The sequence below is a fragment of the Pelophylax lessonae genome (assembly GCF_965119305.1).
Source record: "Pelophylax lessonae genome assembly, chromosome: 3".
Classification (NCBI taxonomy): domain Eukaryota; kingdom Metazoa; phylum Chordata; class Amphibia; order Anura; family Ranidae; genus Pelophylax; species Pelophylax lessonae.
In genome coordinates, this window is record NC_138770.1 from 66,024,840 (window position 1) to 66,043,724 (window position 18,885).

Sequence of the window (18,885 nt, forward strand, 5' to 3'; positions counted from 1 at the left end):
GTAGTGCTTACCTGCTCCTGCTGTCCTCTCACCTTTTTCCCATGCCTCTAAGAAGGGTCACCTCTGTGTGTTGTAGTAGGGCCCTCCCAGCACCCAAGCCCTGGCCCAAGGTCACCCCCCCCCCTTAGGGAGCACACCTAAGGGCCACTGACAGCCTCCTCAGCACTCTATCTTCCACCCGAAGGCCCCGGCTGGCTGACATAGCCCATGTCTATTTATGAGGTAAACCTCAGCCCCATGCTGACACTCTACCAGGGATTGGCTGGGGCCCTCATAAATATTCCAGACAGCTCCTCCTAACCTCCACCCACTAGTTCTAGAAGTTTCTACAACCTTCTAGACCAGGGGGAGGCACCAGAGGAGCTGACACGATGAGTACTCCAGCCCTGACCTAAAGTAACCCTGACTCAGATTACACAGTTTAGGCTTAACCCTAAACCAACTATGTCTTTCCTACCCTAATAAACCTACCCTAACTTTAGCATACTTCCAAAGTATCAACAGTTCAGGCTGGTGGTGTAATGGTGTAAAGGAATATTTTCTTGGCACACTTTTGGCCCCTTACTACCAATTAAGCATCATTTAAATGCCACGGCCTACCTGAGTATTGTTGCTGACCATGTTCATGCCTTTATGACTGCAGTGTACCCATCTTCTGATGGCTCCTTCCAGGAGGATAATGCACCATGTCACAAAGCTCCAATCATCTCAAACTGGTTTCAAATACATTTATGTAATTTATAATTGAGTTTTCAAAGTCCTTAAACAGGTTTTTTTGTTATTAGTTTTAAATTAGTTATGTCTCAGTGATGCTAAGGTAGGCCATGGATGATGCAATTTTCTTTCCTGCAACACATTTATTGTTGATGGGGGAATACCTCCCATGGAGTTATTGTGTTCTCCCGGCAGGGGGGCGCAGGGAGCCATCCCTGCCAGGTGAACACAGTGATTATTGCTAGCGGCTATAGCCACTGGCAATAATCGCATGTAAAAATCCAAAATGCTGGTTTTACCAGTCGATGGATGGATCAAATTGGGTACAATCAGCCTGCCCATAGATGGTTTTAATCTCAGCTGGTTCTTGCTGAACCGGCCAAGATTCAAACCATCTATGGCCAGCTTAAGGCAGGCAGTGAAGGTTTTTGAGGTACAATATTACAACCCAGGAGCAAGGTTATGATATTATGAAGGGTGAACTCCATGACAGCAGCAGGAGAACTGGCTCAGCCTTCATCTAGTATTAATGGGCCCCTACTCTCTGAGGACCTTTGTGTAGATGCACAGTCTGCACAAATGGTTTGGCAACCTCTAACTTTTCTTCACTCTACAAGATAGTTGGCTTTTCTGAGGAGTCATATAATCTGCTTTTATAAGCCCAAAAAGCCTTGTTACAGGTGTGTTTTCTCTTTTCTCAAGATATATCCATAGGTGGTAGGGCATTGTTTCTGGTAGAGATGTTCCACCAATGTGTTGCTTCCAGGTACCATAGATACACCCTTTTTATTCTTGAAATTCCAAAGATGTAAGGCATATGAGTCAATAAATGTTGGCAAATTCTCCCAGACTTCAAAGTACTTTTTCCATGCTGGATGCAAGATGGGGTAGAAACGTTGCATATGTAAATAACTGATGTTTGCACACATGACATCATCCGTAGAGTTAAATACCGGCATACCACACAATTTCTTCACAACACGTGTGAAAACCCCAGGCCCTTGGTGTCCCCATATTTGTCCCCTGTAGTTCTGAACAAAGTTCTCCATAAACTGCCATGTCAACTGGTAATGTGGGGAGAGGCCAAAAACACTACTGCTAGTAACTATGGTAGATTCGGCTGCTAGAAAATGGTCCTGGGGTATTGGACGAAGTGAGATGACATCGGTATCCATGTAAATTCCACCATATTTCCACATCATTGCAAACCTACAGGCATCTGAGCTAACGTGCCTCCAGTAGATTTCTTTTTGAGGATTTACCTGGTAATCAAGCAAAGTACAATATTTCATGAGAACATAACATAAGCATAAGCAATATTTCATATTTTTAAAATACCACGTAGAAGCAGCTGTACCATGACTTTCTTGTATAAAAAAAAAAAAAAAAGGATTTAAACCGTATACACATGGATATAATCTTACCCTATACAAAGCTAAAATAAGACCCCATCTTGAATAAGCAATTAAGTTTTGGACACCAATTTACAAAAAGGATTTTGTGGAACTGGAAATGAGTAGCTATGTTAGTAAAGGGCTATGACAAGGAGGCACATAGAGAAATGACAAGGGGGCACATAGAGGAAGGCTTCTTATTAGTATGTTAACACAAATGTAGAAAAGGCTCTGTAAATTGTTTAACCGCTTTACGTCCGCTCACTGTGCCTCTACTGCGGCACAGTGGCTCGTTATCGTCCAGCGACGTAGACCTACGTCGCTGGACTCCTCCCCCTGTAGGCGGCGCTCGCGCACCGCCGGAGGCGCGCTCCCGCTGTTTTCTTTCACAGCGGGAGTCGGGCCAGGGGAGGAGCGGCGGCGATCACCGCTGCTTTTCCCCGGTCGTCGGGGAATCTAGTTTGGAGATCCGCCTGCCTGTGTAAACAGAGCGGGCGGATCTCCTAAGTGACAGGGAGTGACAGATCGGAGTGTTCAGCATAGCTGAACATCCGATCTGTCCCTGACTCACTCAGTCACCTCCCCCCCCCCCCACACGTCAGTAAGCACCAGGCATACATTAACCCCTTCCTCTCCAATAAAATTAACCCCTTCCCTGCCAGTGTCATTTTTACAGTAAGAGTGCATATATATAGCACTGATTACTGCAGTAATGTCACTGGTACCCCCAAAAGTGTCAAAAATTTCAGGCAAGGGTCCGATCTGTCCGCCGCAATGTCACAGTCCCGCAAAAAAATCGCAGATCGCCGCCATTACTCGTTAAAAAAAAAATTACAGCCCGTATCAAATATTATGGATTTGAATCGCTCCCTTTTTCCATTGGCCGGGGTACCCGCTGTCACCCCTCCTATTTGTTCTGGCTTTGGAGCCCTTAGCAGCAGCAATACGTACCCACCCTGACATCTCGGGCATCGAAGTGGCGGGCTCCCCGCACAAGATATCGTTATTTGCGGACGATATCTTGCTGTCCCTTACATCGCCTAGGATTTCATTGCCCAACCTTCTGGCTTTGCTGGATGCGTTTGCCGTTTTCTCGGGCCTGCATATCAATCCTGCCAAATCTAGTGCAATGTCCGTTACTTTGCCCCCTGAGGATGTGGCAGCCCTCCAAGCGGCCTTTCCTTTCAAATGGCACCCTGCTTTACCCTACCTGGGTATTAAATTATCTCCCACGTATGAAGGTCTTTATGCTGTTAATTACCCGCCTCTCTTTCGCCACTTGACATCCCTGCTTTCTTCCTGGTCTTACCTCTCTTTGTCCTGGTTTGGTAGGATCACGGCCGTTCGTATGACCTATCTTCCTAAACTATTGTTCTATTTCCGTGTACTACCGGTTCCGAATCCCTCTCATATTTTACGCATTCATCAGCGCAAAATTCTGAAATTTATTTGGGGTTCTTCTAGACCCCGTATTAATAAACGCGTTCTGTATGCTCGGAGGATTTCTGGAGGGTTTTCGGTTCTGAATTTGAAGGCGTACTACACTGCAGCGTCAATAGCCCCTCTCTCTCATTTACACGACTCGTTTCAATTGCCACTATGGGTCACGATTGACTTGGTGGATGCCAGCCCAGTCCCCCTTTCTTCCATCCCTTGGCTCCCTCCTAAATTCCGACCGCCGGACTTGCGTCCTTGCCTCCTTCACTCTCTCCGCCTCTGGGACTCTGTCAAGTACTCAGCCAGTTTGATTTCCCCCCACTTACCCTTACTGCGTCTCTTCCCTTGCCCTATGTTTCCACCTGGTCTTGCTAATCCACGCGTGTTTTCATGGTGGACGGACCATGGCTTCGTGGACGTCCACTCGTTATTTACCCCCACGAAGATACTCCCTTTTGGGGCCCTCCGCTCTTCGCACGATATACCTTTGCGAGAACATTTTCGATATATGCAACTCCATAGTTTTCTTCAGCAACTCATTAAACATAGGCCCTTACCCTACACACTTACGCCATTTGAAAGCCTCTGTAGGGCACTGCCCCACTCGCCGGGACTCATATCCCTCTTATATGCCTCCATTATTGCCTGCGATACACCCCCTTTCACGGTCTATCACTCCAACTGGGAATTAGAATTGGGGGGTGGGTTGGACGGGGAAGACTGGCGGCATATGACGGCAGCTCTCTCTAAATGTTCACGAAATGTCTTGATTCTGGAAAATGCATATAAGGTATTTTACCGGTGGTACTATACTCCGGCTAGGCTGGCTAAATTTATACCCTCATGTTCCCCCCTGTGCTTCCGAGGATGTGCTCAGGAAGGGACTATGGCTCATATTTGGTGGAAGTGCCCCAGGGTATGCAGACTGTGGATTAGGGTTTATGCCTTGCTCCGTAATATTTTTCAAGTTACCCTGAAGAGGGACCCATATGAAGCACTCTTGTGTAAACCTATACCTGACCTGACTCGTACACAACGTCAGTTGGCTCAGCATTTGTTTACAGCTACGAAACTGACCATTGCCCGATCTTGGAGGCAGTTTTGAGGCGGTCAAAAACCGTATGAATGATATCCTTGTTAATGAAAAGTTGACTGCAATAGTTTCTGATTCCCACGCCAAGTTTTTAAAGGTGTGGGACCCTTGGATCTCGAACGTTGCCCCTTCCAGATTCCAGACCACCCTTCTCTCTCTTTAAAGCCTCCTGGACGCTCGCCCCGCAGGACTTGTTCCCCCCTCTTCCCCTTCCCCGCCCTTTCTCTAATCTTCTTTCTTTGTTGTTTTTCTCTTTGTTTGTCCTGCTTCTTCGCTCCTTCTTTCTCTCTTTTCCTTGTCTTTTTGTGTTGTTTTTCCTCCTGGCTCGGTACTCTCAGGCCCAGCCCCTGTTTGCTCACTGGAACGTAATAGCACTTTTAATTTTGTTAGTCTTTCTGCTTTGTGAAAGCACTAAGGGATTTTAGGTCCCTATTTATGCATTTCCACTTGTTGATACCCATTATTTGGTCCGTGATGTTTCCCGGTTGGCTCACGCCATATGTCGGTATCGTGTTTTGCTGCCATCTGTTCCCATGCGTTCCATTTTCTTTTGTCTTATTGTACACATGTACCATGTTTTTGATGTATGTTTATGCCTCTTCTTAAAATAAAACTTTTGTACAAGAAAAAAAAAAATTACAGAAATCTTTCCCTTAGTTAGTAAACGCAATAACTTTTGCGCAAACCAATCAAAATACGCTTATTGTGATTTTTTTTACCAAACATAGGAAGCAGAAAACAAATTGGCCAAAAATTTTAAAACAATTTGATTTTTACATATTTTTTGGGGGGAATTTCATATAAAAAAATGTTAAAAATATTATTTTTTCAAAATAAACGCTCTTTTTTTGTTTATAGCGCAAAAAGTAAAAATCGCACAGGTGATCAAATACCACCAAAAGAAAGCTCTGTTTGTGGGAAAAAAGGACGTAAATTTCGTTTGGGTACGGCGTCGCACGACCGCGCAATTGTCAGTTAAATTCGCACAGCACCGAATCGCAAAAAGTGGCTTGAACGTAAGACAGCAAAATCCTCCGGTGGTAAAGTGGTTAATAAAAGGCTAATTGTGTTTCTGAATGCAGAAAATATATAATCATTTGGTGTGACACTCATGGCCATCATCTTTGGTGTATACAAGGAAAACATATTCATTTTATTCTGCCTTTAGATGTAACACACACTTTCTTCCACAAGATGTCTCCCTTACCAAAACCATACATTGTTTAGAAACATCCCTCTTGTATAATGTATTAGGTTAAAACCACCCGTGTTATCTAATATCTAATTTTTCCTCCGCCCACTTATTAATCTATAAAAAAAATTTTGACCATTAAATTTATCTTCGTTGGCATTTAAAATTTTATACCACCCACTCTTTTTATTTTTGTTTTTGTTTTCACGTATAATACACAATTTTAACCACTAGATGTCCCTCTCTTTATAAAACTATACATCGTTTAAAACATTTTTTTATGCAATATATAAAATTTAAATGTATTCATATTATCCAATAGCAATGTTTTTAACTATTGATTTCTCTCCCTGTATGTGTATACAGTGGTTTGGGTTATATTATTTGTGGCACGGTGAATATATAGCAACATAGAAGGAGTACATTCCTTTGATGCTTATTCCTTTTTTCTTCCTCCGTTTTTAGATTATAGTATTATTTGCAGATAATATTTTTAGCAAGGTACATTAGTTATATTCACGATCTATGCCATGTTACAGCAAGCGCCTACGATCGTTGATTCTCTTTGCCCTACAGAGATCTGGCGGCTCCCGTTGCCTGGTAACCCCCGTATACAAAAGGGATCGCACTGGAAGTGATGTGATGCTGCAGAAGACGTCTGATGACGAAACGCGTACAGCGCCATCACATCACTTCCGGTTCCGGTATCTCGGTGGAACGCATTGTGTTCCAGGACACCATTTCCTTGCTCTGAATCATTTTGTACTATGTGAGTACCCATTTTATTGTATATATTCTAATAAAGGTTTAAACAGTAATGACTATCGAGCCTTTCTTTGCCCTATATGACCCTCCCGTCCACACACATCATTGAGTGACCGGAATCCACTCACGGACCGCCGGACATCACATCACCCTATTAGGAGAAGTCCTATAAAGCCTGGTTTCCTTCTGGGATACTCTGGACCTCCAGGGACGCCCCGCAGTTCCCCCCCCCCCCCACACTACAGAAGGGAGCTAGGAGCCAACGGAAGGAACACCCAACTACATCTAAAATACCCACTCTATACCCCTGTGTGGGCTGGGTATATCTGGTTAGTAGGTCTTTTTTCACTAGGGGTCACCCTGCACCTCACCAGTCACCCACCACGGGGTCACCGCAAGGCTGTTTTCATCATTCACTTGTACACCTATCAAGTTATGGACTAATATTTGCACTTTACCACGGGTTTCCACTACTGTATTTATTTATTCATCCAGTTATTTTATCCATTCACTTGCATATTTATATTCCACTTTGGTACGCACATTGCACTTTATTATTGCCTATTTATTTAGAGTGTAATTTATTATATGTGGATTATATATAAATTATATATTCTTAGTGTATATTTATTCATTTTTTATACACATTCGTAGTGCATATTTTATACTACACGCATTCAACTATTTATTGATACCCACCATATAGGCAGCGCCAAGTACCCAAATTCCCCACCCAAAGCTAAAATAAGACCTCATCTTGAATAAGCAATTACGTTTTGGACACCAATTTACAAAAATACAGTTTTAATTAATTTAACTGTATTTATTCTCCCTTCAGAAGGTGATATTAAAGGGTGATATGACCACCTTGTGTAAATTCATAAATGGTCCATGTAGTAAACTTGGTTGTTCACTTTATGGTCATTGCAAATGACAAGGAGGCACATAGAGAAATGACAAGGGGGCACATAGAGAAAGGCTTCTTATTAGTATGTTAACACAAATGTAGAAAAGGCTCTGTAAATTGTTTAATAAAAGGCTAATTGTGTTTCTGAATGCAGAAAATATATAATCATTTGGTGTGACTCTCATGGCCATCATCTTTGGTGTACAGTATACAAGGAAAAAAGGGGGAAGATAATATCAGACTGTACAGGCCATAAAGTAGTATAAACTGATATAATATAAAAAATGTTTTTATTAAAATACCAAAAACGAAAAAGATATTATGCCAATGCATATATCAAAGTATTACAAGCGCCAAAGGCTGGCGCATGAGGACCCAACATTAAAGTACCTTACCTCTTGCCTTAGAACCATGCAGGAAACTGCGTTACTTAGCTTTTGTTTTTGTTTTTAATACTTTGATGTATGCGTTGGCACAATATCTTTTACATTTTTGGTATTTCAATAAAATTTGTAATTTTTTTATATTATATCTGTGTATGCCCCTCTCTGGCCTGTACAGTTTGATATTCTCTTTCCCCCTTTTTTCCTAGAAAATATATAAGGCTATAATTATTATACATATATAACCCAAAAAGCTTTTTACCCCCTCAGTTAGCAATTTTATAGGTGCTAACATCCTCATAAAAGGGTTCATTAAAAAACATGGTATGAAATGAGACTTTTTAGGTACCATGTAATTAAACTGAAATGCAACCAAATCTAAAATATATAATGTTTAATAGTACAGCATGCAATTACAATCCCACGATAAAATCACATATTACACCTTGTAGCCACCTTAAAAAATGGTGGAAGACTATTTGGAAATTTTGAGAAATGATTAGGATTGTTTTTGAATTGTATTTGTTGCAACAGAGGGGATTGGTCCATTCATTTGCAATATCCGCTGGGGGTTGCCCCCCTCTTTCTTGTTTCTGGTGCCTACATGGTTTGGCCTGGCACCTGGACATTAGTATGCTGCTTGATTTTATTATGGCTGCAGACTATGCCGTATACAACGTATATGAAACTTTGTAGATCCAACAATATGTAATACATATCTATATATATATACTGTATATATATATATATATATATATATATATATATATATATATATATATACAGTATCTCACAAAAGTGAGTACACCCCTCACATGTTTGTAAATATTATATTATACCTTTTCATGTGACAAAACTGAAGAAATTACACTTTGCTACAATGTAAAGTAGTGAGTGTACAGCTTGTGTAACAGTGTACATTTGCTGTTCCCTCAAAATAACTCAGCACACAGCCATTAATGTCTAAACCGCTGGCAACAAAAGTGAGTACACCCCTAAGTTAAAATGTCCAAATTTGGCCCCAAGTGTCAATATTTTGTGTGGCCACCATTATTTTCCAGCACTGCCTTAACCCACTTGGGCATGGAGTTCAGCAGAGCTTCACAGGTTGCCCCTAGAGTCCTCTTCCACTCCTCAATGATGACATCACGGAGCTGGTGGATGTTAGAGATCTTGCACTCCTCCTCCTTCCGTTTGAGGATGCCCGACAGATGCTCAATAGGGTTTAGGTCTGGAGACATGCTTGGCTAGTCCATCACCTTTACCCTCAGCTTCTTTAGCAAGGCAGTAGTCGTCTTGGAGGTGTGTTTGGGGTCGTTATCATGTTGGAATACTGCCCTGCGGCCCAGTCTCTGAAGTGAGGAGATCATGCTCTGCTTCAGTATGTCACAGTACTTGTTGGCATTCATGGTTCCCACAATGAGCTGTAGCTCCCCAGTGCTGGTAGCACTCATGCAGCCCCAGACCATGACACTCCCACCACCATGCTTGACTATAGGCAAGACACACTTGTCTTTGTACTCCTCACCTGGTAGCCGCCACACACGCTTGACACCATCTGAACCAAATAAGTTTATCTTGGTCTCATCAGACCACAGGACATGGTTCCAGTAATCCATGTCCATAGTCTGGTTGTCTTCAGCAAACTGTTTGCAGGCTTTCTTGTGCATCATCTTTAGAAGAGGCTTCCTTCTAGGACAACAGCCATGCAGATCAATTAAATGCAGTGTGCGGTGTCTGAGCACTGACAGGCTGACCCCCCACCCCTTCAACCTCTGCAGCAATGCTGGCAGCACTCATACTTCTATTTCCCAAAGACAACCTCTGGATATGACGCTGAGCACGTGCACTCAACTTCTTTGGTCGACCATGGCGAAGCCTTTTCTGAGTGGAACCTGTCCTGTTAAACCGCTGTATGGTCTTGGCCACCGTGCTGCAGCTCAGTTTCAGAGTCTTGGCAATCTTCTTATAGCCTAGGCCATCTTTATGTAGAGCAACAATTCTTTTTTTTCAGATCCTCAGAGAGTTCTTTGGCATTAGGTGCTATGAACTTCCAGTGACCAGTATGAGAGAGTAATTCACTACTTTATGTTGTAGCAAAGTGTCATTTCTTTAGTGTTGTCACATGAAAAGATATAATAAAATATTTACAAAAATGTGAGGGGTATACTCACTTTTGTGAGATACTGTATATCTGTATATATATATATATATATATATATATATATATATATATATATATATATATATATATATATATATATACTGTATCTGTATATATATATATTTGAAAATTGTTCAATCCTGATGTACTGACAGCATATCTCGTTTCTTGAGCCCCATTACAAGTTATTGGAAAATGCAGGAAATAAAATGGAATTTGTTTTTTTTACACAAAGTTGTCAGTCAAGAAGACATTTCTAACACACATCATAGTCATACTTAGAATGACACCCCAAAACATACTGTGAGGGAAGAAGTCCAAGGATTACGTAAAAATATGGCAATGCCCAATATGGTCACGCTAATTTGCGCATGCGCATTAGCGAAAGGCACGCAATGGCGCATTGGCGTATGCTCCGGAGCATTGACGTACGCAAAACTTGCTAATTGCCAGTGTTCACTGGCCTATATAAGGACACCGGTGGCTATAGTAAATTGCTGGATTATCTTCAGCTTTGTATCCTGTGTTCCTGTGCATTGTGCTTCTGTTTGATTACCAGTAGGGATGAGCTTCGAGTTCGAGTCGAGGCTACGTTCGACTCGAACACCGGGCATTCGATAATTCGTCGAATGACGAACTGAATGTGCTTCTTCGCGGGAAATTCGAGTTTCCCATAATGCACTGCATGCGCGCCACGCATTATGTGATTGGCCAAAGCATGCACCCTGACCTCATGCTTTGGCCAACCAAATGGTCTCTGCCATGATTGGACTAAAGGCAGGCTGCCTTTATCCAATCATGTCTCAGGGGCCAAGTACAAGCCCCACACTACATAAAGGGCTGCTCGCACAGCCGCAGCGTGTAGTGTCATTGTGCAGCGATCAGACAGGGACAGGCACGCAATTCAGGCAGGGAGAGAGTAGTTGTTTTTTTGGAGTCAGACAGTGCAGAGAGACATTTGTAGCAGTGCAGGGAGGGCGAAGTTCCTGTGTGAGGTAGGGATAGACTGATTTCTTTACATCGTATCAGACAGTATAGCGCCAGTAAGTGAGTAGCAGTGTAGGGAGGGCCAAGGTTCCTGTGTGAGGTAGGGATAGATTGATTTCTTTACATCATATCAGACAGTGTAGGGAGGGCCAAGGTTCCTGTGTGAGGTAGGGATAGATTGATTTCTTTACATCAGATACCAGTACCAGTATTGTTCATTGGTCAGTTTTTGCAACATTCTAAAAATCTTTATAGACATGACTACAGATATCAGCCACAGTAACCTTTGTGCTCAGCTGTGTTTTTTTCTTTGTGGATTGTGTTTTTTTCTATAGGGGTCACATAGCTGTGGGAATAAAGATCACTGCAGATATAAGCCACAGTAACCTTTGCTCTCAGTTGTGTTTTTTTCTATAGGGGTCACATAGCTGTGGGAATAAAGATCACTGCAGATATCAGCCACAGTAACCTTTGCGCTGAGTTGTGGATTTATCTACAGGGGTCACATAGCTGTGTGAATAGAGATCACTACAGATATCAGCCACAATAACCTTTGCGCTCAGTTGTGTTTTTTTTCTACAGGGGGTCACATAGCTGTGGGAATAAAGATCACTGCAGATATCAGCCACAGTAACCTTTGCGCTCAGTTGTGGATTTATCTACAGGGGTCACATAGCTGTGTGAATAGAGATCACTACAGATATTAGCCACAGTAACCTTTGCTCAGTTGTGGATTTATCTATAGGGGTCACATACCTGTGTGAATAGAGATCACTACAGATATCAGCCACAGTAACCTTTGCGCTCAGTTGTAGATTTATCTATAGGGGTCACATAGCTGTGTGAATAGAGATCACTACAGATATCAGCCACAGTAACCTTTGCTCTCAGTTGTGTTTTTTTTCTATAGGGGTCACATACCTGAGGTAATAGAGATCACTACAGATATCAGCCACAGTAACCTTTGCTCAGTTGTGGTTTTATCTATAGGGGTCACATACCTGTGTGAATAGTGATCACTACAGATATCAGCCACAGTAACCTTTGCGCTCATTTGTGGTTTTATCTATAGGGATCACAGATCATCCATCTATAGGATTATAGATTACATCAGATATCAGTGTGAGTATTGATAATCGGTCAGTTGTGTACATCTATAACCACCACAGTTCATCTATAGGGCTATCAATTACATCATATTCTGTCATTGAGTTATATTGTCATATTGGTCAGTTGCGTATATCCTATATTGATCTGTATCAACATAATGTCCAAAAGGCTGACAAGGAGAGGCCGACGCTCACAGGCCATGAAAATAGGGCAAGCAGCCTCTGTGTCGATTGTGAAAAATGGTGGTCACAATAGACATAGTGCATCCTCTGCAGGCGGGGCACACTTTATTTCCGGTGCTGCCCGTGCTATTCATCCACAACACGTGGAAGAGTTGATGGAGTGGATCAATAAGCCATCCTCATCTTCCTCTGACACCAACGCTCCCAGTAGTTTGACTTCCACCGCAGCTGCCAAAGCGGCCCTTTCCACAGGCTCCTCCTCCACAGCTACTCCTTCAGTTGACCCACCATCATGCACGGAGGAGTCACCTGAACTATTTGATCATATTGTCAGTGACATGCTGCTGGAGGATGCGCAGCAATTTGAAAGCTGTGATGTTGTTTCCCAGGTTGATGAAGGGAATAACATGAGCCTAGAGAGAGGGGGTAGCAATAACGGACAAGAGACCAGCAGTCATGTTGCCACAGCTGAAGCATATTGCCAAGCTTGCTCAAGTGACGAGGAGGGAGGGGATGATGAGGTCACTGACCATACTTGGGTGCCTGACAGGATAGAGGAGGAGGAGAAGGAGGAGGGGGAGGATGAGGAGGAGGGAGAGGAGGAGGAGGAGGAGGGGGAGGATGCACAACTGAAACGAGGCAGGATGTGCTCCATGGGCCGGCCTAGCAGTAGCCAACCTATTGCGTCACAGCACAGAGCTCCACAGGTGCAGGGTGCTGCAAAATCCCAGCGGACACTGTCTAAAGCGGATCAAGCGTGGCCAGAACACCAGCCGCTTGGGCATCACATGCTTGACAAGGCATATGACTTCCTGCCATGCAGTCCTTTGGCAACAGCACCTGAAAGAGGCACCAGATCAAATCAAGCATACATCACCTTGCTCCTCATCTGCGATCTCTAACCCTACTATACCATGCCTTCTCAAATACCAGCATTGAGAGGGATGAAGATATAGCAATGAGTGGCACAGACAGTTGCACCCAATCTGCTAGCAGTACACCACCGCATGATTTGAGCAGTAGGCACATTTCACTACCCCAGTATTTGAACCATAGAAAGAAATACTGTCCCAGCCATCCACATGCTCAGCGTCTTAATGCTAGCTTGGCCAAATTGCTAGCATTACAGTCGCTGCCTTTTCAGCTGGTAGACTCGGCTCCCTATCGCAAATTTGTGGAATGTGCTGCACCACAGTGGCAGGTCCCAAAAAGGCATTACTTTAGGCCATTCCGGCTCTCTACCATCATGTAGAAGGTAGTGTTTTGGCCTTGTTGGAAAAAGCGGTCAGCAGGAAGGTGCACATTACTGCTGACTCTTGGTCCAGCAGGCATGGACAGGGACATTACATTTCTTTCACGGTGCACTGGGTAACTCTGCTGGCAGCTGGGAAGGATGCAGGACAGGGTTAGGTCTTGCAGCTTGTTTTGCCACCACGCCTCCAAAAAGCTGGTGCTGGTTCTGCCACATCTGGCTACTCCACCAGCACCTCCTCCTCCTCTTCCTTCATGTCCTCTTCTGCGCAATTCTCCTCTGCAGCAGCAGCAGTGCTCCCTAAGCATTCAAGGGAATACACAAGCAGTCAGGCTAAAAGATGTCATGCTGTGCTTCAGTTGGTCTGTCTAGGGGATAGGAGTCACACCGGTGCAGAGATTCTGTAAGCTCTGCAAGGGCAGGCTCAGAGATGGTTGACGCCATGACAGCTTGAACCAGGAATGGTTGTATGCGATAATGGCACAGACCTTCTCTCCGCCCGCCGACAGGGACACTTGACACATGTTCCATGCTTGGCACATGTTCTGAATCTGGTAGTGCAGCGTTTCTTTAGCAAATACCCGGGCTTCCAAGATCTCCTGAGACAGGCCAGGAAAGTCTGTGGCCATTTCCGCCATTCGTTCAATGCCAGTGATCGCTTATCTGACATTGAACGGGAATTCAACCTGCCCGCCAACTGCCTCATTTGTGACATGCCCACCAGGTGGAACTCAATATTGGCAATGCTTCAGCAGCTGCACATGCAGCAGAGGGCCATCAATGAGTATCTGTGTGAGTATGGCGAAAGGACAGGGTCAGGGGAGCTTTGCTTTTTTTTGCCACGCAGTGGCTTTTGATTAAGGATGCATGCATCGTCCTGTCACCATTTGAGGAGGCCACTCGGATGGTGAGCCGGGACGATGCATGCATCAGTGACACTATCCCGCTAGTCTACCTGCTGGAGCACACACTGTGTGGAATCATGCACAGGGCACTTGAGGCAGAACAGCGGCAGGAAGAGGAGGACTTCCTTTCCTAACAAGGCTACCTTTATGCAGATATCATTCCTGCAGGGGCACGAAACACACAGGAGGAAGAGGAGGATGAGGATTTTCGGCAGCATGCATGTAGAGGAAGAGGATAGGATACAGCAGTCTTCAAGGGATGGTTTGGATTCCCCAGAAACTCCAGGAGTTGTACGTGGTTGGGGAGAGGTTGCTCATGCTGACAATGTCATCCTTAGTGACCCAGAGGACTCAGAAGCTCATGCCTCCTCCAACTTACGTTGCATGGGCTTCCTGATTTTGCAAAGCCTGCGAAAGGACCCAAGGATTTGTGCTATCAAGGAGAGGGATAATTACTGGTTGGCAACCCTTCTTGATCCACGTTACAAGGGTAAAGTTGCAGAGCTCATCCTGCCTTCGCAGAGGAAGGAGAGGATGAAACATCTTGAGGAGGCCTTGAAAAAAAATTTGTGTACCGCCTTTCCAGACACTGGGAGGTCAACATTCTCCGGAGGTGTTTCTGAGGCATGGTTCAGCCAAAGTAGGAGCGGTGGAGAAGGCAGCCGGCTGACCGATGCCTTTAAACAGTTCTTTTGTCATCAGCAGCACCCAGGGCTGTTAGGTTTAAACAACCATCGCCAGCGTCTCCATCATATGGTACATGATTATCTAGGTGCAAGAGCAGACTTGGAGAACTTTCCAGCTGCCCATCGACTGACTTACTGGGTCTTGAGGATGGACCACTGGCCAGAACTTGCTCAATATGCAATGGAGCTACTGGCCTGTCCTGCTTCCAGCGTGCTTTCCGAACAGACGCTCAGTGCCGCTGGAGGTTTTGTGAAGGACAAAAGAGTGCGTCTTTCCACAGACTCTGTTGATCAGTAGACTTTCATCAAAATAAACCAGTCCTGGATCAACAAGAGCTATCAGGCCCCTGATGCTGATGTAACTGATTGAATTTGCTAGGGGTCTGCCATCCCTTGACTGCATATGCTGCCTATCCTATTCCTCTACCTTGATTCTGCTAGCTTCCAACAATGTTTTTGGTTTTGGTCACTACTAACCCCCAAGACCTAATTTTTTAAATGTCCTATGTCGTATGTCACTTTTAACAGCAGGCCCTGTCCCTGTGCCCTGCTAACTGTGAGGGGTTACGGTGTTCAGGCACCAACTTCCACAAAACCACCACCTTCCACCTTCCACAAAGGCCCAATTTTTGGCACTTGTATAGCACATGCGATTTCAAATTTGCATGGCATTCTTACCAGCAGGTCCCATTCCTGCACCAAGCAAGAGTAACTGCGAGGCCTTGGCTACGGTGTTCAGGCACTACCTTTCACAAAGGCCCAATTTTTGGCACTTGTATAGCACATGCGATTTCAAATTTGCATGGCATTCTCACCAGCAGGTCCCATTCCTGCACCAAGCAAGAGTAACTGCGAGGCCTTGGTTACGGTGTTCAGGCACCACATACGGCAAAGGCCAAATTTTTGGCACTTGTATAGCACATGCGATTTCAAATTTGCATGGCATTCTTACCAGCAGGTCCCATTCCTGCACCCAGCAAAAGTATCTCTGAGGGGTTGGTTAACCACTTGCCGACCGCCGCACGACTATCTACGGCGGCGGTCAGCCCCTCACAGGCAAAGTGACGTAGGGCTACGTCACTAGCTTGTGAGGGTCTAGGGAGCGAGCGCGCGCCGCCGGAGGCGCTTCCACTCCCGCGTGGTCACGGACCCCCCCGCGCGTGTGACCGGCGGACCCGATGTCCGCCGGCCACTTTGCAATCGGCGGGGGAGAGGGAGAAAGTCAGGCAGCTTGTGTAAACAAGCTGCCTGTCATTCTCCCCTCTGTATGAGAGATGATCATACGGATCTACTATGTAGATCCGTTGATCACTCTGCATACAGCTGAAGCCACAGCCAATCACAGTAAGAATCACGCCCCTAGGGACACACACAGCCCCTCCCTCTCAAATAAAGTTAACCCCTTCACTACCAGTGTATTTTTACAGTAACAGTGCATATATATAGCACTGATTACTGTAGAAATGTCACTGGTAACCCCAAAAGTGTCAAAAATGTCAGTCAAGGGTCCGATCTGTCCGCCGCAATGTCGCAGTACCGCAAAAGAAATCGCAGATCGCCGCCATTACGCGTTAAAAAAAAACAACAAAAATGACAAAAATCTTTCCCTTAGTTAGTAAACGCAATAACTTTTGCGCAAACCAATCAAAATACGCTTTTTGCGATTTTTTTTTACCAAACATAGGTAGCATAAAACAAATTGGCCGAAAATGTTAAAAAATTTTGATTTTTACTTTTTTTTTGGGGGAATTTCATATAAAAAAAAGTGAAAAATATTGCTATTTTTGCAAAATTTACGCTCTTTTTTTGTTTATAGCGCGTGATCAAAAAATCGCACAGGTGATCAAATACCGCCAAAAGAAAGCTCTGTTTGTGGGAAAAAAAGGACGCCAAATTCGTTTAGGTACAGCGTCGCACGACCGCGCAATTGTCCGTTAAAATCACGCAGTGCCGAATCGCAAAATACCCCCTGGTCGTTTAGCAGCCAAATCCTCCGGGGCTTAAGTGGTTAAGGTGTTCAGGCACCAGCAACACCAAAGGCCCAATTTTTGGCACCTGTATGACAAGTACATGCAATTTCATATTTGTATGGATTTTTTAGCAGCAGGGCCTGTTCCTGCACCCACCAAGAGTAACTGTGAGGGGTTACAGTGTTCAGGCACCACCAACAAGCAAGGCCCAATTTTTCTGCACCTGTATGACAAGTAAATGTGATTTGAAACTTGTATGTATATTTGTATATGACATTTTTTGCTTTAGAAATGTCAGTATTGCTGCAGCAGGCTAAATACATTGTAGAGGTGCACTACTTTATAGGCACATTCAGGGGACCCCCCAGGCATATTTGAAGGAATTTTTCTTTTTAAATAGTTTACATAGAAACATAGAATGTGTCAGCAGATAAGAACCATTTGGCCCATCTAGTCTGCTTCACTTTAAGCCTCATTAAAATCAGTAAATCAGTGCTCCTTTAAAAACGATCATTTTTAAAAACTTTTTTTTCATTGCTACATGTTCCCCAGGTCAGTACCCGGACCCCCATACACTTTTTTGGGGCAATAACTTGCATTTAAGACTTTAAAATGAGGCCGTTTGATTTTCCAGGTTCGAGTCCCATAGACTTCAATGGGGTTTGTTTGTTCGAACAAACTTTTCCTCTGTTCGCAGTGTTCTGGTGCGAACCGAACCGGGGAGTGTTCGGCTCATCACTAATTACCAGTTACCGACCCGGCTTACCTCTGACCTGCTCTGGCTTATCTCCTGGCTCTGAACTGGGCTTGCTTCTCGGACCTGCTCAAGTCAATTCCAGATTGATATCCTGTGTTTGACCCTGGCTTGATCTCGACTACGCTGCTTGCCTCTGCTCCTGACTGGCTTGCTGTGTTTGACTCCCGACCTGGCTTCTAACTTTGCTCCTGCTTATTCCTCTCTCAAGATCCACCAGTACCTAGAGAGAACCATTGGCTGTGACCACCTTCTCTACCTGTGGGTGTCCTCGCATCTGGTTTTATCAGGCAGCTTCACCTGCAGGCAACCCATGCTTTCTTGGGCATAGCACCCCCTGTCACAACCTTCAGGGGTACTCTGCCCTCAGCCACAAGGGGAGCCCTCTCGTCACCTCTGCCTCCAGTCAGGTACGTGACACATACTTTTGTATTTGTCCCGAGTATCAGGATATAATGTGTGAGGCCTTTTCACAGCCTAGTCATATAGAGAGCCCCAAAATACAAGGAGCTCCTTTAAGCGTTTTAGGGGCATAAATTACGCATCTAATTTACTGACTACTAACACATTTTTGGAGGCCATGGAGCACCAGGACAGTACAAACGCCTTCAAAATTATCACGTTTTGAAAAGTAAACGCCCCATGGTATATTTAAGATGCATTTGTGAGTATTTTGAAGACTTCATTTTTTTGGCACATGTTTTTTGAAAATGCGGAAAGAAAATAGAGCAAGAAAAGAGCATATTTAGACTTACACCACAAAACACATTCTGCTACTACTCCCGAGTATGGTGATACTACATGTATGAGACTTTTTCACTTTTTCAATGGATATACTGGACATTGTATCTTGTGTATCACACAAATCAACCAGTGTACTGTAATGGTCACCTCTATACGAGTGGTCAGGGAATATCGCTTAATGTAGCATCACCTATAACAGTCCCAGTTCCCATAAGCCATACAGGCCTAGGCTACTGGTACATGACT

At 44.3% G+C, this 18,885-nt stretch overlaps 1 protein-coding gene across 1 annotated transcript in view; it reads right to left on the reverse strand.

The window, feature by feature from the left end:
- Nucleotides 1-1,333: 1,333 nt before the first annotated feature.
- Nucleotides 1,334-18,885, reverse strand: part of LOC309551450 (alpha-1,4-N-acetylglucosaminyltransferase-like) — a gene marked incomplete at its 5' end in the record, with an annotated part of 46,792 nt that continues 29,240 nt past the window's right edge. Inside the window, one exon of the mRNA XM_082252043.1 lies at nt 1,334-1,976. Coding sequence (XP_082108169.1) covers nt 1,389-1,976 — 588 coding nt within the window. The 3' untranslated portion in view covers nt 1,334-1,388. The remainder of the gene's footprint in view (nt 1,977-18,885) is intronic.